This window comes from Bos javanicus, chromosome 16 (assembly GCF_032452875.1).
Source record: "Bos javanicus breed banteng chromosome 16, ARS-OSU_banteng_1.0, whole genome shotgun sequence".
Classification (NCBI taxonomy): domain Eukaryota; kingdom Metazoa; phylum Chordata; class Mammalia; order Artiodactyla; family Bovidae; genus Bos; species Bos javanicus.
In genome coordinates this window covers 44,050,699-44,078,111 of record NC_083883.1, presented here as the reverse complement: position 1 = coordinate 44,078,111, position 27,413 = coordinate 44,050,699, and the positions used below count along the sequence as shown (strand labels likewise).

The window sequence follows — 27,413 nt, the reverse complement described above, 5'->3', positions numbered from 1 at the left end:
TCGGCGGCTTCAACGTGGTGAGATGTTTCCCAAACAGACAATGACTCCACACTCGGCTGCCTCCCACATTCGTCTCTGCCCCTCCGCAGGCGTCGGGTCCCCACAGTCCCGCCCCGCCCCACTTAGCCTTGCTTTGTCCCCTTACAAGGCGGATCACCGAGTTAGCCCAGCGCGGCTGGCTGCTGCCGACTAACGCCCTTCGGGGGTCACCCGGGAGGGGACTCTGGGCGCCGCCTTTTCCTACCCCGCACCCCCACACACCAGCTCCGGCTTCTGAGCCACCAGGGGGCGCCCAGCCGTCTCCGCCTCTCTCACCGCCTCCCTTCACCGGCTCCCCCTGCGATTGGCCGGTCGCTCGGAGCTCTGCACCCTGATTGGTCGCTGCCTGTGTCAGTCGCGGGCGCCAAGGCGGACCGAGGTGACGCACGGCAGCCGGGCTTCGGGCGGTGTCCCAGGCCGGCGGCAGCAGGCGGAGCTTGGAGAGGACGGACGCTGAGCAGTCTGACGGCGGCGGTCCTGGGAGGTGCCAGCGCGAGGCTGAGCCGCTCTTCGCCGGTCGCCGCGCCCGGGTCTCCTGGACTCCCGCCCTCCGTGGCCCTTGATGCCGGGCTCGCCAGCTGTGTGATGGGGCTGCCGAGCGGCGCCCTGCGGCTCTCGGCGGCCGCTGCTCGCGCTAAGGAACGTCGGTGCCGGGTTCCCCGCGCCCCCGCGCGCCGCGGCCCTTGCTGACCCTGCCCTCCCGCCCGCCTGTCAGTCTGTCCGCAGCGCGGCTGAGGTAAGGCGGGCGGCGGTTGGCGCTGCGGCGCCAGCCTGAGAATGGGACCGCCCGGGGGGAGGGGCGGCCAGGCCGGGGGCTGGCGGGGTCCGAGCCGGGGAAGCTCCGGGCCGGGCCGGAGCCGCGAATACTGAGGGCGCTGCCCCAGCGGGGCACCGAGTGGGGCGGGGCGGGGTGGGGGAGTCTCGGTCTCGGGGGTGGGGGACCGTCCCCGGGCCAGCAGCGAGCGCCCGGCTTGGGTCCAGCGGCCTGCCGGGTCCCCCGCAGTGGCCCGCACCAGCTCTCCGCCTCCCCTGAGCCGCCAGGTTCCGGCTGTCTCCGGCGGTCAGCCGAGCCGCCGCTGCCCGTCGGTTACCCGGGCTCTTTGCGCACATTACGGCTCTCTGTGCTCTGTGCTGAAGCCACCCTTCTCATTTACCCCCATCCTCTCTCCTCCGTTAGGGTTGGCATCGAGGCTTCGTCTAGGAATGTGGTTGTGCCCTTTTGCCAGATGAAGGCAGGCGCTGGCATCGCGTGGGAGGGGGGAGCCGCTGTCGCAAGGACTGGAGAGAAGCGCGGTGGGAAGGGAGGGGGCTCGCTGGATGCTGGCCATCGGTGGCGGGGGCTGGTGTGGTCTCGGCGGTCGGCAGCCTGGGATTACTCTGGCAGCCATATTGGGAGGATGATCTGACAAATCCTTTAGGAGCCAAGTCCCGTTGCTGGAAGGCACCGAGTGGCAGCCCTGGCAGCTTTCAGGGTGACTGGCCACACCGAAGCCAAGTTGTGGGGGTTGGGAGGCTACTCCAGCGAGCTAGTTATTGTTCATGCAACACAAAACATTCCGGGCCCTAAAACCAGAATGGAACTCCGAAATCACTTTTTTTTCCCTCCTTGGAGAATCGCTAATTGAGCTTCCAAGGCAAAGTGCCTTCAAGATTGCATTCTCTTTGGGGTGAAATGATGCATTTCTGTATTCATCGTCTATGATCAGGGCTATGGACACAGAGGGATGGTGATGCCTTACTCGTACAAAGGCAGATCTGAGGATTGCTAAGGCCAATTTACCAGGGTGGAGGCCTGGAATTATCAATAGTATATTGCGTCGCCGGATGGATATATTTTCAAAGTAGCTCAATATGCAGAGGTGAAGTCAACTGGAATAGTCTAATGATGGGAGAGGGTTGCAGTAGTATTTTTGAGGACGCAGGTTGTCAGGTTTGTGGAATCTCGAGGTGGCTGAAATTAGATTGTCAACAGATCCCTTGCTGACATATCTCTTTACTGTTCTAGGCAGCTGTTGTGGAGATACTGAACATGTTGCTTTGTGTCTTAAATGGGTCTTTCCCAGCCCCCTGAAAGTGTAGTGGCTGGATTCAAATAGCTCTTAAGAGGTGATATCATGGTGGATATTTTATTTAAAGGCTGGCATTTTGTCAGCTTAGCTTAGTCATAGTAAAATCTTAGCTTGTGTTCTCTAAGAAGTGAGGTGATGCTTTCTAATTAACTTGGTATGGCTTTTGGATTATGAAGCAAGTGAAATGGGTAAGGTACCACTTAAGGATGGAATATGAAGAGTGCACACATGTTAGCGTTGTAAGAAAAAGATCTGGATAGGAGCAACAACTGAATTTAGTGTGAGCCCATAAATCTGTCTTTTCCCACATACTAGGTGTGGACAGGCCCTGGAGAATGGCATGCCCACCTTTTTTGTCCTGTTGCTTTCATTCAGACTCCCTTTCTTAATGAATAAATTCCTGTGACTTAAGTGGAACTACTTAAACATTTTCAGATAAGGTTTTCTAAGAATAGTCTTAACACTTTATTTTTTATTTTTATCATTAAGCTTTTCTTTTGAAACTTGGTTGAAATTTTTAAAAAATGACTTCAACAGAAACTAGTGTTTTTTGCATCTTATTAATAATGAGAGAAATACAGAATGTCTTGTTTTTAAATTCCATGCCCCAATTAAGAAATATTTCTGAGATGTAAGTTTTTATATTTATTTTATTAGTAAGCAAGATCTGAAGAATGGTGGTTAAATGTAGTCTCAGCACGTGGTAAAGTCAGACCGGAATGGGAGTCTGGGAGGCAAGATTTTGTGCAGCTCCACTCTGATGATTGTTTTTCCAAAGTTTATCCAATCAGGTACAACTTCTGAGCAGACTTTCCTTTTCAAGACCAGAGACGAATGCAGTTTTCCTTTTTTCTCTCTTTTCTTTTTCCCACTTTGAATTTGTGCTGGGAATAAACTGCCAAGAGAAGTGCCAACAGAGGCTCTCCAAGGCCGGAGCTTTCAAGCTCACTTCCTGCTATGGTCTTGTCCTGGGTACAGAGTGAAGGACAACAAAGGGCCCCTGCTTTGTTTCTAAGCGCTTCCCAGGGCTCTGAGCACACCAGGTCTTTCTCAGGAGTAAGATAGCCCTTTGGTTTTAAACCCATGTGATATAATTTCACAAGGCTCTAAAGTGAAAGGTATAGCATATCTACTTCATGTTGTTCTCTTTAAAAGGTGGTCTTGCTCAAGCAGATACTGGTGAATTTCTGGAGTTCATGAAAGCATGTGGATAAATACACATTTAGAACTTTTTCATCTAGTAGAAGGTAAATGAAGCAGATGCAGCTGTGACAGGAAAAACCTGCAAAGGATGCTTTGGACTTTTGACTTGGGTTTTTTGATGACTGGCCCAGTAATTTGTTTATGCTCACTTTGACAACATTCATTCCCAGTTGAGTGTGTGTAGAGATGTAGTTCTTTACTCCAGGAACTTATGCTTTACTGTGTCTGTGGATGTGGTGAGATCAGGTTAACTCCAGCACCTTTCTGTTTTAGTACATATGGTTTAGTGTACCACTACCCTTGCCATGGCGGTTTCTGTGATTTTCAGCCAGAGCCTCTTCCCTTTCTGTGTTGCAGTGTAATATGTATTATCTAATACTCGGTCGGTGTTTTTGTTTTGCAGTGGTTTGTATATTTGTTATAACTCACAAGATTGTAAATGACTGATTTTAGAATATTTTTTACATTTAATATCAATTGTTTATGCCAAAGTGTATCATTCAGTTACACTGTCCTCTACCATTGCTCTGTTTGAAGACATTGGTGTGTGTCTTAGTTCTTCCTTCCATCCGAATTTCTGACATCATTCTGGCAGATGTCCATAACTGTATAAACAACCACATCACAACAATAGTGATAGGATAGCTTACTCTACTGAGCTCTTTCTGTGTGCCAGGCTCTTTTCTAACCACGTTACATGTACTCACTCAATCTTTGTAACAGCCATATAAAATACATACTGTTATCCCCATTTTATAGGTGAAACTGAGACAGAGGCTAAATGATTCCCCCAAGGTCACTAGAAGTGGTTAGTGTCCACTAGGCTGAACTTCCTTTGTAACTACTCTTAACTGTAGAATTCCTTAACTTCAGCTCAAAGGTAAGGTTCATTCTGTTCCATAACTCTTATTATGGCCGTATCTTCTAACACGTCATCACCTTCAGGTCTTAAACTCTGGTAACTTAGAGCTCTCACGTTAGTCTCTTGCTATGTGTTCTCCTACCTCAGGTGTCTGGTCCTATTAGCCCCTTTCAGATTGTACTTCTTCGTCTGCTTTTTCTCCACTGTCATTTCCAGGTGCGTTGCTTCGGCCATTTTCTTACTAGTACTTGCAGCCTTTATTTCTTCACATGCCAGTCTTGAGTCATTCCCGTCATCCGTAGCCTCCCTTTTTAACGGTGTCGTGGAGACCCCTCACACAGTGCTGCGCATCAGTGCCTCGGCGGGTGTCTGGTCTTGGGTCTCCCCTGAAGCTGTCTCTGGTGTCCGTCAGAGCATTTCTGCTCAGTCCCCTCTCCCGCTCTCCACAGTGGCTTTTCTAAAATCTTGACCATTTTAGTTAGGCCTGCTTACTGCCGCACAGTGAGGCAGTCTCAAGGGAAAGGTTACTCTCTCGACTTCCGCTCACCCCTGGGCTTGTGTTTTGGGTATCATTGCCTTCTTTTCGTTTGGGACTTGCTGTATTGGCTACTTCCCTTTCCGTCTTTGCTGTTTCCCCTCAGTTTTCCCCTTGAAAACAGCAGACACAGTCCTACGTTAGGGCCTTTGCTCTGACTCTTTGTGCTACTTGAAACACTTCCCCTGAAATCTGCTTGGCTAATTCCTTCACCTGCTTCAGGTATTTGCTTAAGCTTAAACCTCACTACCTCAGCAAACCTCTCCTGACCTCATTCATGCATCTGCTTGGCACCCCTTCCCACCACACTCCTGATCCCCCCGACTTTGCTGTAATTTTCCTCCCTCATAGCACTTATATCACCTCATATTCTGTGTAACCTATTTTAATGTCCCCTCTGCCCTACTAGGGCTTCCCTTGAGGCTCAACTGGTAAAGAATCCACCTGCAATGCGGGAGACCTGGGTTCGATCTCCAGGTTTGGGAAGATCCCCTGGAGAAGGGAATGGCTACCCACTGTGGTATTCTGGCCTGGAGAATTCCATCAACTGTATAGTCCATGGGGCTGCAAGGAGTCAGACATGACTGACAGACTTTCACTGCCCTACTAGAATGAAAACTTCTCCATGGCAAAGATGTTTGTCTGTTTTGTTCACTGATTTATCCCAGACTCCTGCAACTGCCTGTCATGTTGTAGGCACCCCATGAATAGCTGTTGAATCAAGGATAGAAACATAGAAGACTTTTGTATTAATGAAATGGGATGGGGAGGGGAAGCATTCTCCATTCCTGTTCCCTTCTGGTCATCTCTCTGCCCTCATAGGTTCTGGAAGCAGTGAGGATACTTGCATTTCCAGTTCTTGCCTCCTCATTACTCCCCAGCCCACCGCAGACTGGCTTCCCTGATCCCCCACTTCAACACTGCTGGCGCTCTGATTTCCAGCCCTTTGTTATGATAGCAGGGGGCACGTTTCACGCCTGTGCAATGCTGGAAGTACTGCTCACTTCACTCCCTCCTTTGTCTGCTTCTGTTCTGTGGGGCTGGTTTCAGTCTTCCAGGCCTTGTACTTTTCTGGCCACTCACATGCCTATCATTTATTCAACACAAATTTTTGTGTAATTTTTAAAGACTTACTTTATTTGTTTTTAAGAACTAGAATTTTGACTACATAACATTTTCAGTGTCAAATAACAGATGAGGCATTACAGGAAAGTTTTATTTAGTTATAATTTATATCACTTACTGCTTTGAGAAAGGTTTTGAGCAGCTTACCACAATACTGTAGATATGATGAGGCTGTTAAATATGGAGAAGAAACAAAAATCTATATGACAGGAGGAAAAAGTAAATACACAGATTACAGCAGTTTGTCTGTATGTGCACGCACGCTCAGTCGTGTCCGACTCTTTGCAGCCCCGTGGACTGTAGCCCGCCAGGCTTCTCTGTCTGTGGAATTCTCCAGGCAAGAATACTGGAGTGGGTTGCCATATATATAAAGTGTATGATATGTTATTGTAACTTAGTCTTGAAACTTTTGAAAGTCAGACAAAAAGGGAAAAGGAAATTATACAATTTTCATTCTGGTAAAAGAAAGGTAATGGTTTGTCAAGAGCATCTTTTTTCCTGGTAATGAATTCTAAAGAAATTTTAAGAGGAAAGCGTTACAGACATCCTGATGCAAAGATATACATACTAAGTGTTTTCAACAGATCTTTTAAGTAAAAGGAAGACGTGTTCTTCAAAGACCTATTTTAAAAAAGTAATCCACCTGCTTTCCACACTGAGTATACAACATAAAAATATAACTTAAGTCTTTTCTGTGACTAATGTGGTTCTGGTATATAACTTTATGTAAAGATAAGTCTGAGTATCCCAGCAGAACACTCATTATTTAATAACTCTGGTGAGAACCTGGAATACTTGTATTTTGTGTTGTCATCTCATTGAAAACATACCTATTAAACTTTGGGTAGTGGTTTATCATGTGGCAAGACTGACACATTGTTGCCACATGGAGAAATCTGACCTGCATTCTTGCCCAGCTAAGGAGCTACTTACCAGGCAGGTAGCTGCAAAGGTGTGGTCACAGGCAGATTTCAGAGAGAACCTTGACTCATACCAAATTTGAATTAACCTCTGACTGAAACTTCCATTTCTACATCATAGCCAAGCTGAGTTCATTTTAACCTGGACAGTTACCAGGCGTAGCTGTTGTCGTCCACTTTGACAATAGAACTTAAGTGGAATATTGGGTTTTGGGTGACAGAGTTCCCAGTGGATCTGTAAAATAAAAATTATAGGATGTGGTTTTAGTTATTAGATTGAATTAACTTACTAGATAGAGTTTAGTGTTAGCCATCCAAACAGTGAAAAATAAGAAAATAATGAAAAACTTTAATTTAGAATAGTTTATTTTAAGCCATAGGCCATAGGAGCTGTTGTTTCTGGATGGACCTCTTGGATTATGAGAATCAAATCATGTCACCAGTAAAAAGGAAGGTTCTTGATTTCTTCTTCTTCTTCTTTTTTTTTTTTTTTACATCAAAGCAATGTATTAACAGAAAGCAATAATTTGAGGAGTCCTGTTCACAGATGGCGACCACGGCAACCCCCCTTCCTGCGGGTGCTGTCGGAAGGGATGGGGGTGACATCCTCAATCCGCCCAATCTTCATCCCTGAGCAGGCGAGGGCTTTGAGCGCTGACTGGGCCCCTGGTCCAGGAGTCTTGGTCCTGTTTTCCTCCTGTGGCCCGGAGTTTGATGTGGAGGGCGGTGATGCCCGTATCCTTGCACCTCTGGGCTACATCCTGGGCAGCCAACATGGCAGCATATGGAGAGGACTCATCTCAGTCAGCCTTCACCTTCATCCCACCAGTTATATGGCAGATGGTTTCCTTGCCAGAAAGATCGGTGACGTGCACAAAAGTGTTGTTGAAGGATGCAAAGGTGTGGCACACACCAAATATATTTTCTCCTTCAGCCGAGGCTGATGACCTGTTCTTCCTTCTTTTCCTTCCCCTTGCTAGGTGCCATTTCTGCGCGTCTTCTCCAGACTCTGCCACCGGAAACAGGTTCTTGATTTCTTAATTGCAGTGACAAGAAGACACGTGTCTAATCTAAAAATTGTTTTGATTTATTTTCATAAATGGTTAAAACAGTTGGGTAGCCTAAATGAGCTAGTTTAATCTCATTTGAAACTGAAAATCTGATCTGTCAGGAAACTTCCTGTGCAGTCTGATTCTTGTCATTGGGTTAGAATGCAGAAAGAAGCTTTCCTAACATATGATCCATTTTGAGCTTTTGCAGCCTGGCTCATGGCTGATTTTTATCCGTAGAGTCAAAGACCAAGAATAGATACACATGCATACACAAAATACATATACACACAAAAATGAATTCTTAGATTTTGGGGGCCATTTTATCAGTACAGCCTTGTTCAGTGACATGGAGTATTGGATACTAAAGCCTGCTTGGTCCTCATGGAAAGTATTCAACCAAGAATGCACAACTTCCATAATAACAAGGAAATTTTCATACCTTTCCAAAATAGGCTCATTAGCTGCAGATACTTATTTTGGGGGTATCCACTTATTCTTTTTTATCATTCTTTTTTTTTTTTTTTTTGGGCTGTGTCACTCAGTTCCCTGACCAGGGATTGAACCTGGGTTTCTCGGTAGTGAAAGTGCCCTAATCACTGGACTGCCAGGGAATTCCCTAATTTATTCTTTAAAATGTATTCAATAGAAAAGATTATCTTTTAAATAGATTGCTTGTTGATATTCTAAATTTGTGGGAATATAGCAGATTGTATAAATGTTGAATTTAAAAAATTGCATTTCTTGGTTAAATCTATTTTTAGTTGTGAAAAACATACTGAACAAAGTAGCAATGTACGCGAGTTAACTGCTGACTGCAACACAGGGAAGAAAGAAATAAGTAGAAAAATGAGGAATCAACACAACATTTTTAGGGAACAATGAGATAGAAGGTATGACTTTTAGCTTAGAAAGGGGGATGTTAAGGAAGATATGACTTAATGCTTCCTGCCTCATGGTGGCCTTGACCTTGTCCTCAAAAGATATGGACTTGTAATAGGTTGGAAGGGAGATTGAGCTTCTAAGCATTACATGTTCGGTGTGATAAGGATCTTGGTGAAGAAGGTTTCAAGTTGTACAGTGAAAACTGAGACTGGAGAAAGAGGTTGGATTGTGGAGGCCTATCAATTTTTAGGTTGTTTTCTGAGGCCATGGGAACCAACTGAAGGCTTTTAAGAAGAGGGAATGACATGAATTGACCTCTGTTTAAGGAATATAATCCTGGCTGTTTTCTGTAAAAAAAAAAAAGGGGGGGTGGGTATTAGAAAACCCAGCCAACCAAAAAACTAAGATTATTTCATTCTTGTTTGTTCATTTTGCTGAAAAGTCAGTTTGAGAATTTGTCTTAGGCTCCCAATAATCCAGAGTGCTTCTGAGGGCACGAGAGAATTGCACAAGATTTAAGCAATGGGGCAAAAATTTAGAAAAATTCAAATGAATTAGATCTAAATGTTTTATTATCCCTCTATTGTTAGTGAACGCTTCTGGAATTTTTGCTCCATTCCACTTTATAATGCTTCTAATCATATGTCATAAGGAAAGAAAACTGGTCAGAGGAACAGTCTAGAACTGAGGCTATTAAGAGATTTAGAGTATGTATGGTTGCCTTTCCTACCTGCCTTTGGCTCTTTAAAACTTGGAAAATGTATTTTAATTTTTATTGTTTTCCTATAACTTCTTAAAAATATTCTGTAATTGTTATTTCTCACTGAAATTTAAACTTGATTTCAGATTTACATAATTGGTAACTTTTTTAAAGGATCAGGAGGTTTTGAAACTAATTCTTTGATGGACATCCATTATAAAAGAGATACTCTTTGTTTGTAGGAAAGTAACAAAGTAACACTTGGCTATAGCCCGCTTAACTGTAGTTTCTTATTTTACTGTATAAAAATTTAACTTACTTGTGAAGACAGTTGCAATTTTACAACAGGACAGTTAAATCAGAAAAGAAAAAATGTGTTTAGGTTCAGGTTGTTTGGGGAAAGTAATTTTAAAACGTACATATCGCTTCCAAAGAAGAATGACTGTTAAGCTATTTTAATTAGGGAGGAGTATGAAATTAATTTTATCCTTTTTCTTTTTCATCAGTCCATCTTTATTTTGAAACAGCTTGCTTTTTTACTGATACCATTCGAACATCAGTTTGTTGATACACAGTTATTCAGTCACTAAGTCGTGTCCAACTCTTTTCGACCCCATAGACTGTGGCACACCCACTCAACCAAAATGTTTTGACTCCTCTATTCAAGACCATGTGATATATGGGATTAGAAACATGACTAAATTTCTGTCTTGTCCTCAAGGAACTTTAAGCTGTTTTTCTTTATTGCTACAAAACAGCTTATTCTGCTCTAGATAAGGTTAATGAGTTGAGAAGTATTAAGTGGAGAAACATTTGCCTTTGGTTTGCAAGAATTGAAGAATCTATGACGGCTTTAAAAATAGGTAGCATATGAGAAGGTCCTGGAAGAAAATTGGGTTTTGAGAAGAACAGGGGAGGTGGAAGAGTACACTGGGTAAAAGGAGCTTTGGAGCAAAGGCACAGGCGCAGAAAAACGAGATGCTCTCAGAAAACCCTCTCGTGGGTGGTGGTTAAGGAATGTGGATGGAAGGCAGTGTTTTGTGGGCTTGTAAAAATAGGTGGTTTATGTTACAGAACACATTGAATGCCAGTGTGGGGAGTTCAGTCGTTCCTTGATAGGCAGTGGAGAAACTTTGAGGATTTTTAAGTGAAGAAACTTGTGCTTCAGGAGTATAACACTGACAGCTTTGCATAGTGTGGATGGAGTAGATGAAAATGGCAGTAGAGTGTAGTGTGGTGGGGACAAGAGGAAGGAGGAGAAAAAGGGCTTAGGACAGTTAATAGTCTTGGGTGAGATGTATTGAAGGCGTAAGAGCGGTGGTACGATGGTGATGAGAGAGATTTTATAGGTGAAAGCCATGTAACTTGGCGTTGATTAGATGGATAGGGGAAGCAAGCTCTTTAGCCTGTGGGAACAGGAGAATGGTGAGGACACTAAAAGAAATAGAAAAGAGCTGGGGGAGGTGGAAAGATACTTGAGGTTTGGGTGTGTCAAGTTGAATGAAATGCTGGGAGGATAGCTGGGTAGAAGGGTCAAACAACTGATGAAAAGTGTATGTATGGGGACATTCTGTATTAAAGATGTTAGTATTTTGGTTCCTGGTACTTTATATCAAAAGTCAGCAAGGAGATTTCAGCCTTTATTGTTTATAAGTCATTTAGCAGCAGCAGCAGCACTTCGGTAGGCCCTGGGTAGAAAACAAAAGAAGAAAGTTTTTTTTTTTTTTTTTAATTTAAATATCCACAATATTCATTAATTGTCAATACTTGTCTCTTTTATTACCCCCCGCCCATCATGCTATTTAATTAAAGTTACTGGGTGTCTTGAGCTGTAGAGTTTTCTCTACTCTGGGTTAGGCTGTGATTGTATCTTCTGGGTATTGTTTAAATTGTTTCTTTGCTCCGCGTGTGTCCTGTAAATGAGTCTTGATTCTGTCAGTGTTTTTTTTTAAGGGGGTGGGCTAAGAATATGTGCTAGGAGGTTCTGTGTGTCTCCTGTTGGAGTGTATCAGGCGGCATGGGCCACGTCAGTATCCCACTGTTAGTATTGTTAAGGTTGATGATCCTTTGGTTCAGATTATGTTACCCTAATTCATACAATATAATCTTCCCACATCAATCAGCCTTTCATTTAAGGCTTTTTTTTTAGTAGATAGTGATGATGCAGAGAACCTTTTTGTTAGTAGGGGTGGGAAATGGTGACTTTCTATTTCTGTCATTTCTTCTGCATTTATTAGCTGGACTTTTTCCATAGAAAAGAACTTGCTCTCATTGACTATTTGACTATCCTGGAACATACAGGATACAGGGACTGGATGCATGCTCCATTCCTGGTTTTATTTGCAGTTTTCAGAGTAATGAGATTTTTGGAAGTATCGTTATGAACCTCTGAATTTATATATTTAATGTTTTGCAGTCCATATGCAGTGTGCCTGTATGTATGCATGTTTTTATGCTCCAGTTATTCCATCTTTGTCCAGTGGGGGCCCCTTTCAGTTGGCAGCTGTGTCTTTTCACCGTGACCCCATTCGTCTTTGATTTCATGCTTATGGTCATACTAAATGTTCCAGAATCATCCTGAAATTTCTTGCCCAGACTTGGAATTTGCCATTTTTTCAAGGAACCTAAGTTTCAAAGAGATTTTGAAGGAATAGGATGTTCACTTTGGGAAGCTATTAAAGAGCATACAAGCTGGAATATAGTCATGTAAAATGATAGCAGTGTTCTCACAGTGCATTTGGGGTTGGTTTTAAGTGCTGTAGGAAATACCAGTGATTCCTGGAATGTTTGGGTCCTCATTTGAAAGAGGTAAGACTAGAGCTGGGCCATCAGCTAGAGGAGAAAATGAAGGTTCTTGGGGGAGAAATTGTTAGAACACGTGAAAGAATGTGTGTGGGATAGTAAAGGCGCTTGACCAGCCGCAGAGTACCTTGACTGGTTTTGTAAGCACTGGGGAGTAAGAAAAGTTTCTTGGATTTGGAAGTGAAATTGAAAGTCACTGCAGTAGGGTTGGCAGTTGCATAAAGTTGGGTTCTCAGCTGGAGGTTTACAACATAATTTTTAGAAAATGAAAAAAACAAAACAAAACAAAACTAGCCATACCTGGGCCCTATCTCAAAATCTGAAGTCTAGGCTCATTTACTTTTCTAAAGATCCTGTGATTGTTTTGTGCAAACCCCTTACCCTCATTTAAAGACATGGATTAAAATTAAAAGCTCAAAGATTAGTTTCTCTATTGCATGTATGCTAGGCATGAGGTAGTAAGGACATGGATTAAGGTTAGGGCAGAGGAAATGAGAGGAGGGAAGGGATAGAAAAATGGAAATTAATGTTTTAAAAGTTTTCATGTAGTATTTCATGAATAATGTTACCACTAATGAAAGGATTCAAAGAGAAGGAAGCAAAGATGACTCCTAGCTTTATAGTATGGGGCCAGATAGAAATGGGAAGATTGGCAGAGATTGCTAGTTTTAAGGAGAAGATAAGGGGACACATTGAGTGTTGAGATGCTGGCTGTATATTAAAGTGGACTCTGAGGAGTTAAAGTGTGTTCTGTGTCTTGCTTTTTGTGAATGCTTCATTCACTGTCTTGACAGAGTACTCAGCTACTGACTATAGGTCATGTTATATAGATTGGAAGAGTTAATAATTTTAAGCTTTCATTTAATAAATTTAATTCAAATAAATGATGTACTAAAAAAAGAACCGTCTGTTTATTGTAAAATAAAATGTGAAACAGACTGGAAAAAACATCACAGCAAATATAAAAATATTAATATCAATAAATATTATAATCATTTAAAACATAAAAAAGTAAACCAGATAAAGGATAATTCTTACAATTGGGAAATATAATTCATTAGCTCATTCCTTCAACAAACATGTGGTAAACTCTTTCATCAGACACCATTTTAAGGTATCTGATGAAAGAGCTAGCAGACAAGATCTTCAGAGCATTCTGGTGGTGGTGTGAGAGACAGACAACAGACATGTTCCCAAAAAACAAGAAATAAGATAGAGTATTTTTTTGCCTTTTCCTATGGAAAGCATTAGTTGTACAGCTGGAGGTGAGCATTCTTAACCATTACTTAATTATGTGGAAGAAACTGGTCAGGACCAAAAATTTGGTCTCTGGTAATTGGACCCGTAAGTATTTTTCTTTTATAGTTTTTTCTTTTGTTCAGTTCTTCTTGAAGATGTTTATATAACAGAGTACAGATTGAGATCTGTTGTTTCTTGTGGAAATTACTTATGTGGGTTCTTTTCACTGAATGGTGTTCGTTTTGTTCTGTGGGGAGAAAAACTATTCCTCTAGAAAATGTTCAGTTTTCCCTGTGGCTTCATTCAGTAGTGAAATGTAGTGAATTGATTCTGCCATGGGTCAGAGGATAGAGCTTGGGTCTTTTGGAACTGTCTGTGATTATTGTACGGGATCGTTGTGAGGGCCAAATGAGATACTTAAGAAAGGGGTCATCAAAGTTAAAGGAATTCCTGGATACCTACAGGCAAAGAAGCTAGCTGGAGCTTATCTCTGTCCTTTGCTGTTTAAATATACACCGTGTAACTAGATGTTTCAAACTGAAATTAAAATATAAAAATTCAGTGCATTTCTTTAAAAGCAAGTAATAAGTTGTTTTGCAGATGGGTAGTTTCTTGTGTAGGAACCCTCTTTAGCAGATAAACATTTTTTTCCATATATTATTGGAAATTGATCCAGAAAAACAGAGAGTAAATAAGATGTTTGTTATTTTGCAGTTAATATTTTTTATCATTAAGTCTAGGGACTTTTTAGGTATGGTAAATAGATAATGGAACAGGAAAACAAATTACAGTCTTTAACTTTCTATCTGATAATTTACTGTTGAGAATATAAGGTTTGTGGGGCTTCCCAGACGGCACAGTGCTAAAGAATCTGCCTGCCTGTGTAAGAGAATGCGAGTTCAGTCCCTGGGTTGGGAAGATCCCCTGGAGGAGGAAATGGCAATCCATTCCAGTATTCTCACCTGGAAAATTCCATGGACAGATGAGCCTGGTAGGCTACAGTCCGTGAGATCACAAAGAGTCAGACAAGACTGGTGACTGATTTATTCATGCACACATACAAGATTTATAGGGAAGAAAAGGGATGAGATTTTTAGAAATGGAAACAAATAGTACTAAGATTTAATAGCTCTTCTGCTCAAATTAGCCTTGTTTTCTTTAATTCTGCCTATCTTATATGAACTTTTTTTCTTTTTTAAAGGAAACTTGAACATAACTTCCTGAGAAGATTTGATTCTTTATTTCTGGACTTCGTATATATAACAAGACCGTCAGAATGTCGGGAGCCTCAGTGAAGGTGGCTGTCCGTGTTCGGCCCTTCAATTCTCGAGAGACCAGCAAAGAGTCCAAGTGCATCATTCAGATGCAGGGCAACTCAACCAGTGAGTGCATGCTGTGTTCTGTCAGTCCTGTCTCATCTTCCTGTCCTTCCCCCTTTCCTTCTTGCTGTCATCAAAATAAATGAACATGTGGCTAGTAACACTTGGAACTTTGCTGTTCTGAATGTTCCACTGAATGTTTTCCCCTGTGATTTTTGCTGTAGCATATTTAAATATTGGCTGTTTATCTTCTTTACAATTGAGAATTCCCTAGAAAACTGAGTGAATTTAGCTAGTGTTATTAAGTTGAAATCTTAATGATAGTGAAGGTGTAAGCAGTGATTTTTAGTAAATGATGCTGTGAAATATACCTTATTGAGGGTGCAAGATTGCTTTAACTTCCTTGATTTTCAATAGTACTTGAGCTTACCAAGATGGTCTTAACACTTACACTGCTTCCTTATGATGATTCTTTGAGTTGAACGACAGATATAGCTAAAGCAGATAATAAACTTGTAAATTATTACTAAAAATGATCAGTCCTTGCTTCCTGGTTTGGTTCTCTGAACTATTCCTTAGGTGAAAAATGACGGAAGCTGGAGTTTTTGGTACTTGCATTAGTTACTTGATATGGGTCTGTAGGCAAACTATTACTTAAATAATGGTAAGTTCTACCATTTTAAAGCCTGTAACTTTGGGATAAAGTAGAATTGTTGTTCTTTCAGACCCAAGTTAATGCTAAATATTTGAGGAAATATGCTTATCTGTTTGTGGGCCAGTGTTCTGTGTAGAGGATTCTCCCAGTGGGAAATAAATCTATATGTTATGTTTGAGGTGTACAATGGGTGCTTTGACATGTTTATACATTTTTAAATGATCAACACTATCTAATTAGCATATCCATCACTTTTCATAGATAGTCACCTTTTATTTTAAGGTAAGAACACTTGAGATCTACTCCTTCAGCAAATTTTACATAAACATCATTAACCATAGTCACCATGATGCACTTTAGGTCTCCAGAACTTTGTACCCTTTGATCAATGTCTCCTTTTCTCCCCCAGCTCCCAGCCATCACTCTCTATTACTGTGTGTTTGCCATATATATGCACACACACACACATACATATTCCCCGTATACAACTTGGAACTTTCTTTTGCTAACACATTTTTCTGAACTTGCTAAATAGGACTTGCAACATTCTATTTTTTTGAAAAAGAGTCAAACGTTGGAGTCCAAACTGCTGTACCATTGTTTGTGTTTTACATTTCCTTGTCAGTTGTGCCAGTGATTCTGTGAATTATATATCCTATGAATAATTGTAAAAGAAAGATGCAGAATTTGGTATTATTCTCTAACTAATGTTATATTCTTAAATGTCACTCATCGAGGCTATGTTCTTATTTCTATTTCATTTTAAGAATTAAGTTTTACACAGTATATAACTAAATCCTTGGACAGGGCCTTGCTAGCCTTCTCTATATCATTCTGGTTTTAGTACAGGTGCTGCTGAAATGAGCACATTAAATTTTGGTTATTGAGCCTCTTGTTTCTTTCTGAAAAATGCGTTTATTTATAACTTAGTATGGAGGCATTTTTGACTGTTGGTGTTGCCTCTAAATGTCCTGGTATATCACAAGTTCTTTTAAAGGGTGGACATTAGGAAATCCTGGATCAGGAGCCAGAATTGATTCCAGAAAGGTCTACTTTTCTCTGATCCGTTTTGTATACTGACTATCCAGGAGAAATCCCCAGTATCATGGAGATGGAGTTTCATTCATGGTTGGGATGTTGGTACTTTCTTTGTAGAGTTGGAAATCTTATTAAAACTTTTAAGTAGAGAGTGAGTATTAAAAGACCATATCCATGAATGCAAAAGTCATATGATAATAATAAAGGAAAATGCTTACTAGCACAAGTAATAACACTAATGTTTTTCAAGACCATATCCATGAATGCAAAAGTCTTATGATAAAAATAAAGGAAAATGCTTACTAGCACAAGTAATAACACTAATGTTTTTCCTTGATGAGTAATCATTTTAGAATGCCCACATCTTAAATGGATTATATGTTTCTAGTTTTGTCAAGGTCAAATAGCATTACCTACTGCTACTGCTAAGTCACTTCAGTTGTGTCCGACTCTGTGCGACCCCATAGACGGCAGCCCACCAGGCTCCCCCGTCCCTGGGATTCTCCAGGCAAGAACACTGAAGTGGGTTGCCATTTCCTTCTCCAATGCATGAAAGTGAAAAGTGAAAGGGAAGTCGCTCAGTTGTGTCCGACCCTCAGCGACCCCATGGACTGCAGCCTTCCAGGCTCCTCCATCTATGGGATTTTCCAGGCAAGAGTACTAGAGTTGGGTGCCATTGCCTTCTCCGAGCATTACCTAATTTCCCTCCAATTTTGATTTATTTTTGTGAATAGGTAGGACATTCACAGGGTATGAATTGCAAAAAGTATGAAGAGTATACAGTACAATCATTCCTTTTACCCCATCACATAGGCAACCAGTTCCTCTTCCCAGAAGTAACTTCAAGGGGGGATTTCCTTTGAGAGATAGTTTAATTAGTAGCAGGTGTAATAATAACTTTTCTTTCAGTCTTGACTGCATTGTAAACACACGAATAAACTTCATGTTTATATTTTGTCAAAATTGGTTTTTTGGTGTGGTTTTTTTTTTCTTTTTTTTTTTGAGATTTTGGCATGAAAGGATATCCAAAAAAGTTAATAGGTTTTATTTACTAACAAGTATCTACTATATGTGTAATGATATGCTAAGTACTAAACAGATATAAAAAAGCTAATCTATTGACTGTTCAGGAGTATGTAGCAAATTAAAATTTTCTGTAGTTCTGGATAGTTATGTGAAATGGATTTGGGTCCACTTGATTTTCTTTGCCTTTTTTTTTTTTTTTTGATCATCTAGGTTAAAAACCTAGTTTCAGTTCAGTTCAGTTGCTCAGTCGTGTCCGACTCTTTGTGACCCCATGAATTGCAGCACACCAGGCCTCCCTGTCCATCAGCAACTCCCAGAGTTCACTCAGACTCATGTCCATTGAGTCAGTGATGCCATCCAGTCATCTCATCCTCTGTCGTCCCCTTCTCCTCCTGCCCCCAATCCCTCCCAGCATCAGAGTCTTTTCTAATGAGTCAGCTCTTCGCATGAGGTGGCCAAAGTACTGGAGTTTCAGCTTTAGCATCATTCCTTCCAAAGAAATCCCAGTTTACTAATGGCTAATAAGAAAGGTATTAGTCTTCATTGTATCTAAGATATATGGCTGCCTTTTTTACTTTATTATTTTGATGGTATAGACAATAATGTTAGTTTGGGGGAAAAAGGTAAAATTACCCCAATACTGATATTCACTCTGGATGAAAGATTTCAGGTGTTTTCACTGGTAGATTGCAAACTGAAGAAGGAAATAAGATTCCTGGTTGAACATTTTCTAAGGATAGGGCCATAAATTTTGGAGTTTTGTTTACTCGTTCTTGTTTGTTTCCCACAAAGATATCTCCAGAATTATTGAAAATATTTGTCTTTTGATGAAATATGGAAGAATAAATGCTTAGTTTTTATTAAAAGTAATTAATGTGGTTAGAATAGACTTGGAAAAAAAAAAAGTAGACCTGGGCATATTCTACTACTCCTATGAAAACCAGCCTTTAGACCAGCTTAAACACCATGCTGAACTACCAATGGTTTTTCCATCATATTTTGTCCACATCCTTTCTAGACAGCAGTCCAAGTGGCTCTGATCTGCCTTGATCTTTCTCTTCCTCTTTAACACATTAAGCATGCATGTGTGCTCAGTCACTCAGTCATGTCCAACTCTTTGCGACCCCATGGAGCCCTGCCAGGCTCCTCTGTCAATGGAATTTTCCTGGCAAGAAATACTGGAGTGGGTTGCCATTCCTACTCCAGAGGATCTTCCCCACCCAGGAATCTAACCTGTGTCTCCTGAGTCTCCTGCATTAGCCAGTGGATTCTTCACCACTGTGCCACCTGGGAATCTCCTGTAACACATTGCCTCTTTGCATTTAAACATTCTCCAGGAGAAATTTGTGACTTTTAAAACAACATTAGTCTCCTGAAACAAAAACCTCTCATTAGCCTTAGAAAAAGTAGTGTTAGTTTTCTAGCTGAATGCTTTGTCATAAGTTTGGGGTAATTTTGGTTCCTCTGAAAGGTGTTTGTTCTTCAAAAGCTAATTCACTAATTGTATCAGAGACATTTTCCTCTAGAATTTTTGGCGTTTTTCAGTTTTCTGCTGTTTTCTTTTTTTTTTTCCCCTGCAATTTTATATGGCATTTTCTTAGTAATTTGACTAACACGTAATCCAAATAATTTCTGAGTGAGAGATTTCACATGAGCCCATTTGTTATATTTAGAAAGTATTAATGGCTTGTTTTTTTAAAAAATTGGGCTTAAGATTGGGAGAGAGCATGGATTTGGAACCTCGAATTGTTGCAAAAAATGAAATGAATTTGCTATAGCCACATGTGTTAGCTGCATTAAAAGACTGCTATGCTGGCAAGCTGGCCTGGACTGTTGCTCACGGGGATTAAAGCTGATTGTTGATGGAATGCAGTGGAATGTTCCTGCCATAAGGTCTCTTATGAAAAAGTAGAAGAGGGTGAAGAGTACTTTAGGGAATGTGCCAGAGTTGAAAACTGAGTAGTGGCAGTTTTATTCAAGCACTTTCTGGTCTCAGAGGGAGTGTTTTCCATGGCACAGATAAAGGTTACTGCCTTGACATTTTGAAGACTAGAGTGCATACAAATAGCTTTGTTTAATAATACCCCGTTATATTCTAAATTTCTCCCACTTCGGAAGCATTTTTTATTGTCTAATTACTTTAAAAAAGGAAAATGGGAGAAAATTAATGCTCTTACTGCTCACATTTATGGTTAGGTTATATTTGTAAATCTGGAGACTTTGAAACTGCATAAATTCCCCTCTGATCTTTGGCTTTGTTTTTAACCATAATAGTCTGTCTCCAGCCCTTTGGTAATTCCCCTTCATATTTTTATTAATCTTCCTGAGCCTGGGGTCTTTTATTTATTTTTTCCCTAGGCCCAGGTATTAAGGTGGGATAAAAGAAGTCTTGGGTTTTTTTTTTTCCCTGCTGATTACTTACATTGTACATTTTAAAAGGCTTTTTTATTCACACATGTGCATTTCTAAACCACATGCTGCACATCACAACTGGTACAGAGAATGACTTCATGTCCATTAATGAAAATCTGGAATGGGGGAAGGACTGGGACAAAAGGGAGCTTGGAAAGGAAGACTTTTGAAAGGAATTCTTACAAATCTGTATGCTTTTTCTGGCATAAATTAATATAACTGCACGAAAATAAATGGGACTTGCCTGGTAGTCCAGCAGTTAAGACTCCGTGCTGCCAGCACAGGGGGCCCGGGTTTGATTCCTGGCCAAGGAATGAGATCAGCTTGGGTACCAGTGGCACTAAACTTTTTAAAAAATTCTAACATGAAACACTTTTTCTGTGGTCCAGACTTGGCGCTAGGCTCCTCCTCACCACGGGGGACAGGCACACCCTTTCTCTTTGGGTGTGCATCTCTGCCTTGCTTCTTAACTGAACAAACCACTTCTCTGTGTGCTCTCCCACTAGTTGTTGTGGTGTGTCTCTAATAATAGACTTTGTACCTGCAAAAAAAAAAAGAGAAAGACTTGAGCTATAGCAGTGACCTTTCATTGTGTGTGTTTGGGATGGAGAAATAAAGGTGCCCCTGAAATGGTATTATATTTACTCAGTTGGGGTTGATGGAAACCAGTTTTGCCCTTTAGAATGACTTTTGGAATGGGTTGATAAAGGGAAGGTCCAGGTGCTGCACTGTCTGTTGCGTTCTCACAGTTCTATTTGGTACTCAATGATTTCTCATACGGCAACTTACTAAACTGACATTTTGAAATGTATTCCTGTTTCTTAGGTTTTTCTTATACTGGATAAAGTTTATGGTCTTAAGGAAGGGCATTAGATTGCACCCTCTACTAGATGAGATTAATTTTTCTGTAACTTAGCACATTGTTTTTCTTTTTAATTGGAGAATAATTGCTTTACAATGTTGTGTTGGTTTCTGCCATACATCAGCATGAATCAGCCATAGATATGCATGTCTCTTCCTCCTTGAACCTCCCTTCTACCTCCCCCCTCCACACCGCCCTTCTGAGTTGTCACAGAGCACCGAGTTGAGCTCACTGTGTTATACAGAAACTTTCCACTAGCTAGCTATTTTACCTGATGCTGGGAAAAATTGAGGGCAGGAGGAGAAGGGGATGACAGACGATGGGATGGTTGGATAGCAACACTGACTCAATGACATGCTTTTGAGCAAACTCAGGGAGAGAGTGATGGACAGAGAAGCCTGGCATGCTGCAGTTCATGGGGTCGAAAAGAGTCGGACATAACTTAGTGACTGAACAACAACAACAAATATATATGTTCCAGTCCTACTCTCTCAGTTTGTCCCACCCTCTCCATCCCGCCTGTGTCCATACGTCTGTCTTTATGTCTGTGTCTCTATTCCTGCCCTGCACATAGGTTCATCAGTGCCCTATTTCTAGATTCCATATATATGCATTAATATAAAAGACTTGTTTTTCTCTTTCTGACTTACTTCACTCTGTATGGGGCTTTCCCTGGGGCTCATCTGGTAAAGAATCCACCTGCAATGCGGGAGACCTGGGTCCGCTTCCTGGGTTGGAAAGATCCCTTGGAGAAGGGAAAGGCTACCCACTCCAGTATCAGGTGGCAAAGAGTCAGACATGACTGAGCGACTTTCACTTTCTTTTTTCTTTTCACTGCGTATGACAGGCTCTAGGTTTATCCATCTCAGTAGAACTGATTCAGATTTGTTCTTTTTATGTTTTGTTGTTGTTTATTCTCTAAGTTGTGTCTGACTCTTTGCAACCCTATGGACTGTCGCCTGCTAGGTTCCTCAGTTTATGGGCTTTCCCAGGCAAAAATACTGGAGTGTGTTGCCATTCCCTTCTCTAGGGGTTCTTCCCCACCCAGGGATTAAACCTGGGTCTCCTACATTGCAGACAGATTCTTTACTGTCTCAGCCACCAGGGAAGCTCTATGTAGTCAGCAAGAACAAGACCAGGAGCTGATTGTGGCTCAGATCAGGAACTCCTTATTGCAAAATTTAGGCTTAAATTGTAGGAAGTAGGGAAAAACACTGGACCATTCAGGTATGACCTAAATCAAATCTCTTATGATTATACAATAGAAGTGACAACTATTTAATTCAAGGGATTAAATCTGATAGAGTGCCTGAAGAACTATGGACGAACGTTCATAACATTGTACAGGAAGTGGTGACCAAAACCATCCCAAAGAAAAAGAAATGCAAGAAGGCAAAATGGTTGTCTGAGGTGGCCTTACACATTGCTCAGGAAAGAAGGGAAGCAAGAAGCAAAGGAGAAAAGGAAAGATATAGCCAATTGAATGCAGAGTTCCAGAGAATAGCAAGGAGAGACAAGGAAGCCCTCTTAAGTGAACAGTGCAAAGAAATAGAGGAAAACAATAGAATGGGAAAGACTAGAGATCTCTTCAAGAAGATTGGACATACCAAGGGAACATTTCATGCAGAGATGGGCACTATAAAGGGCAGAAACAATAAGGACCTAATAGAAGCCGAAGATATTAAGAAGAGGTGGCAAGAATACACAGAACTGTATTAAAAAGGTCTTAATGACCTGGATAACCACCATGGTGTGGTCACTCACCTAGAGCCAGACATCTTGGAGTGTGAAGTCCAGTGGGCCTTAGGAAGCATTACTACGAACAAAGCTAGTGGAAGAGATGGAATTCCAGCTGAGCTTTTTCAAATTCTAAAAGATGATACCGTTAAAATGCTACACTCACTATGTCAGCAAATTTGGAAGACTCAACAGTGGCCACAGGACTGAAAAAGGTCAGTTTTCATTCCAGTCCCAAAGAAGGGTAATGTTAAAATTGCTGTACAATTGTGCTCATTTCACATGCTAGCAAGGTAATGCTCAAAATCCTTCAAGCTAGGCTTCAACAGTATGTGAACTGAGAAATTCCATATGTACAAGCTGGATTTAGAAAAGGCAGAAGAACCAGAGATCAAATTGCTAACATCTGTTGGATCATAGAAAAAGCAAGGAAATTCCAGAAAAACATCTACTTTTGCTTCATTGACTACATCAAAGCTTTTGACTGTGTGGATCACAACAAACTGTGGAATATTCTTAAAGAGATGGGAATACCAGGTCTCCTTACCTGCCTCCCAAGAAACCTGTGTGCATGTCAAGAAGCAGCAATTAGAACTGGACATGGAACAAGGAACTGATTCAAAATTGGGAAAGGAATTCATCAAGGCTGTATATTGTCACCCTGCTTATTTAATTTCTAGCAGAGTATATTGTGCGAAATGCTGGGCTGGATGAATCCCAGGCTGGAATCAAGATTGATGGGAGAAATATCGACAACCTCAGATATGCAGATGATACCACCCTAATGGCAGAAATTGAAGAGGAACTGAAGAGCCTCTTAATGAAGGTGAAAGAGAAGAGTGAAAAAGCTGGCTGGAAACTCAGCATTTAAAAAAATAAGATCGTGGCATCCAGTGCTATCACTTCATGCCAAATAGATGGAGAAAAAGTGGAAACAGTGGTAGATTTTATTTTCTTTGGCTCCAAAAATCACTGTGGATAGTGACTGCATCCACGAAATTAAAAGATACTTATTGTAATTCAACTATTCTTCAATAAAGTATATATATTATGGGGAAAAAAGGTACTTGCTCCTTGGAAGAAAAGCTATGACAAGCCTAGACATTGTATTAAAAAACAGAGACATCACTTTGCTGACAAAGGTCCATATAGTCAAAGCTGTGGTTTTTCCAGTAGTCATGTACTAATGTGTAAGTTGGACCAGAAAGAAGGCTGAGTGCTGAAGAATTGATGCTTTTGAACTGTAGTGCTGGAGAAGACTCTTGAGAGTCTCTTGGACAGCATGGAGATCAAACCAGTCAGTCCTACAGGAAATCAACCCTGAATATTCCTTGGAAGGACTGATGTTGAAGCTGAAGCTCCAGCACTTTGGCCACCTGATATGAAGAGCTGACTCATTGAAAAAGACCCTGATGCTGGGAAAGATTGAAGGCAGGAGGAGAAGGGGATGACAGAGGATGAGATGGCTGGATAGTATCATCGACTCAATGAACATGAGTTTGAGCAAACTCTGGGAGTTGGTGAAGGACAGGGAAGCCTGGCATGCTGCAGTGAATGGATCGCAAAGAGTCGGACACAACTGAGCGACTGAACAAAAACAAAACGCTTTTAAACATGATATAGCAAATAAAAATTTTTTGTTTATTTATTTTTTACGCTATGTTGAGTCTTCAGTGCTGCTTGGGCTTTTCTCTAGTTTTGGCATTGGGGGCTACTCTCTAGTTGCAGTGCTCGGGCTTCTCTTGTTGCAGAGCACAGGCTCTAGCGCTCGAACTTCAGTTACTGCAGCACATAGGCTCAGTGGTTGTGGCTCCCAGGCTCTAGGATACAGGCTCAATATTTGAGGCGCATGGGCTTAGTTGCTCTGCAGCATGTGGAATATTCCCAGACCAGAGATCTAACCCATATCTCCTGAATTAGCAGGCGATTCTTTACCACAGAGCCGCCAGGGAAGCCCCGTCAGATTGTTTTTTCTGGTTGCTTTTGGTACCTAAATTGTTGTATTCGATGGGAATATACATTTAAAGGCAGAAACAGTTGAGCCTGTCATTAAAGGAGGAGGCCATTGCTATTGTATATCTGGAATTGCTTTTTATTATAATGTATAATTCAGAGTTCTTTAATTATCTAAATAAGTTGTTTTCACATCTAGATTGTGAAACAGCAAAGAGGGAAGACTGAAAAAAATCTTTTAGGAAACCTGCTGTTTTGCATCTAGTCAAAAGAGGTTGTCTTGATTAAATCCAGACTATACTTCAGGTGGCCTTTTTATATGCATATGTTGCTTTTTTCAAAGGGGAAAACAACCATGCCCAGTTTTGTTGGTTTTTTTTTTTTTTTCAATGCCTTCTTTGTGATTCTCAAGAAATATTTTGGAGTTCATTTTTTTTTTTTTTTAGTTCATTTTTGAAAGTCTGTGCCAACATCGAAGTGCTTATTGCTTTTGGTAGCTTCCCAGTGAAGTGTGAAGCACTGCAGTGAGAGCTAGGAAATCCGGAGCAGTTAGAGAGACTGAGAAGGGAAGGGGCTGCTGCTGCCTGTCATCTCGTGGGCCAAGTTGATTTTTGGAGATTTAATTTTTGGTCATATATCAACAATGTGCTTATTTTATGAAAAAACATTTCTATTGGGGTAAGAACTGTTCTTGGCTGTACTGTGTAGAGATGAATGCTTTGTACAATAGGTGGTAAGAAAAAGAAATAAGAAATTAGGTCCTTGAGAGATCTGTGGGAATTGAGATTTTTGTTATTCAGCAAGCATGGGCTGGGAGGTAACTAGGGACCCAGAGTGTGTTTAGTCTGAGAGTTAAGTGATCAAAGCAGTGTGCTGACCTTTATGAGGCTTTAGGAGAGAGATCTGAATAATTGAGGGGCAGGGCCAGGAAAGATAGAGAATGTCTGGGAAGCCTCTTTTGTTTTGGCAGAACAGAAAACTGTAGGGCTAGAATTAGCAGAAGCTGTACAAATGACGAAATGATTTAACTACAGTTACTGTTTCCCTGTGACATTGTTCAGGTCTGATTCCAGAGTTCCTTTTGTAGCTGTGAATAAAATAGAGAAGGTAAAATTGGTGAAGGGGGAAACAAAAGCAGCTTTTACTTTTTAAATTGCCTTTTAGTGGGGGAAAAACCACCACGATTACCAGTTAAACACTTAAGCTGTGCCAGCCACTATTAGGCCCTTACAGACTAACTCATTTAATTATCAGAACAGTCCTATGGCAGATATTCTTATTTTCCCCATATTACAGATGAGGGCATGAATTCTGGTTAACTTGCCTAAGGTCTCACATTTAGGACTGAGAGAAATAGAAAATGAACTGGTGCTGTCTTACTCCAGAACCCTCATTTTTTTCCTTTTAATTGAAGTATAGTTGATTTGCCAACATCTGCTGAATCATAGAAAAAGCAAGGGAATTCCAGGAAAACATCTACTTCTACTTCATTGACTACACTAAAGCCTTTGTGTTGATCACAGCAAACTGTGGAAAATTCTTAAAAGAGATGGGAATACCAGATCACCTTACCTGCCTCCTGAGAAACGTGTATGCAGGTCAAGAAGCAACAGTTAGAACTGGACAAGGAACAACAGACTGGTTCCAAATTGGGAAAGAAGTATGTCAGGGCTGTAGGTTGTCACCCTGCTTATTTAAGCTATATGCAGAGTACATCATGAGAAATGCTGGGCTGGATGAAGCACAAGCTGAAATCAAGATTGCCAAGAGAAATATCAATAATCTCAAGTGCAGATGACACCACCCTAATGGCAGAAAGTGAAGAGCAACTAAAGAACCTCTTGATGAAAGTGAAAGAGGAGAGTGAAGAGCTGGCTTGAAACTCAACATTCAAAAAACTAAGATCATGGCATCTGGTCCCATCACTTCATGGCAAATAGATGGGAAAACAATAGAAGCAGTGACAGACTTTATTTTCTTGGGGTCCTGAATCACTGCAGATGCACTGCAGATGGAAACTGCCGCCATGAAATTAAAAAGTTTTTGTTCTTTTGAAGAAAAGCTATGACAAACCTAGACAGTGTATTAAAAAGCAGAGACATCACTTTGCTGACAAAGGTCCATCTAGTCAAAGCTATGGTTTTTCCAGTAGTCATGTATGAATGTGAGAGTTGGACCATAAAGAAGGCTGAGTGCCGAAGAATTGATGCTTTTGAACTATGGTACTAGAGAAGACTCCTGAGAGTCCCTTGGATTGCAAGGAAATCCAACCAGTCAGTCCTAAAGGAAATCAGCTCTGAATATTCATTGGAAGGACTGATGCTGAAGCTGAAGCTCCAATACTTTGGTCACCTGATGGGAAGCGCCAACTCATTGGAAAAGACCCTGATGCTGGGAAAGACTGATGGCAGGAGAATGGGGCGACAGAGGATGAGATGGTTGGATAGCATCACTGACTCAATGGATATGAATTTGAGCAAACTCTGGGAGATAGTGAAGGACAGGGAATCCTGGAGTGCTGCAGTCCATGGGGTCACAGAGTCCAACACAACTGAGCAACTTAACAGCAGCATAGTTGATTTACAATGTTAGTTTCTGGTGTACAGCAAAGTCATTCTGATATATATATATCTTCTTATATCTATTTTCTTTTTGATATTCTTTTCCATTATGATTTATTACAGGACATTAAATAGAGTTCCCAGTGCTCTGTAGGACCTTGTTGTTCATCTACTTTTATATATAGTGGTTTGTATCTGCTAATTCTGAACTCCTAATTTATCCCTCTTCTACGCCCTTTTCCCCTTTGGTAAACCTAAGTTTGTTTTCCATGTCTCTGAGTCTGTTTCTGTTTTGTAACTACGTTCATTTATGTTATATTTTAGATTCCACATATAAGTGCTATCATATGGTATTTGTGTTTCTCTTTCTGACTTACTTTTTAATACTCTGAGATTGAGTGTATAGTTGACCCTTGAATATC

General features: G+C 41.0%; 1 protein-coding gene and 1 pseudogene across 11 annotated transcripts in view; one reads left to right on the top strand and one right to left on the bottom strand.

Annotated features, from left to right (window-relative positions):
- The first annotated feature begins 684 nt into the window (after window positions 1–684).
- Window positions 685–27,413, top strand: part of KIF1B (kinesin family member 1B) — a 151,067-nt gene continuing 124,338 nt past the window's right edge. For all 11 annotated transcript variants that reach the window (XM_061382765.1, XM_061382761.1, XM_061382758.1 and 8 more), the window contains exons 1-2: window positions 685–775; window positions 14,630–14,810. In XM_061382765.1, the coding sequence (XP_061238749.1) occupies window positions 14,705–14,810 (106 nt within the window). In that variant the 5' untranslated portion in view covers window positions 685–775; window positions 14,630–14,704. The remainder of the gene's footprint in view (window positions 776–14,629; window positions 14,811–27,413) is intronic.
- On the bottom strand, window positions 7,209–7,773 carry LOC133227807 (small ribosomal subunit protein uS11-like; annotated as a pseudogene).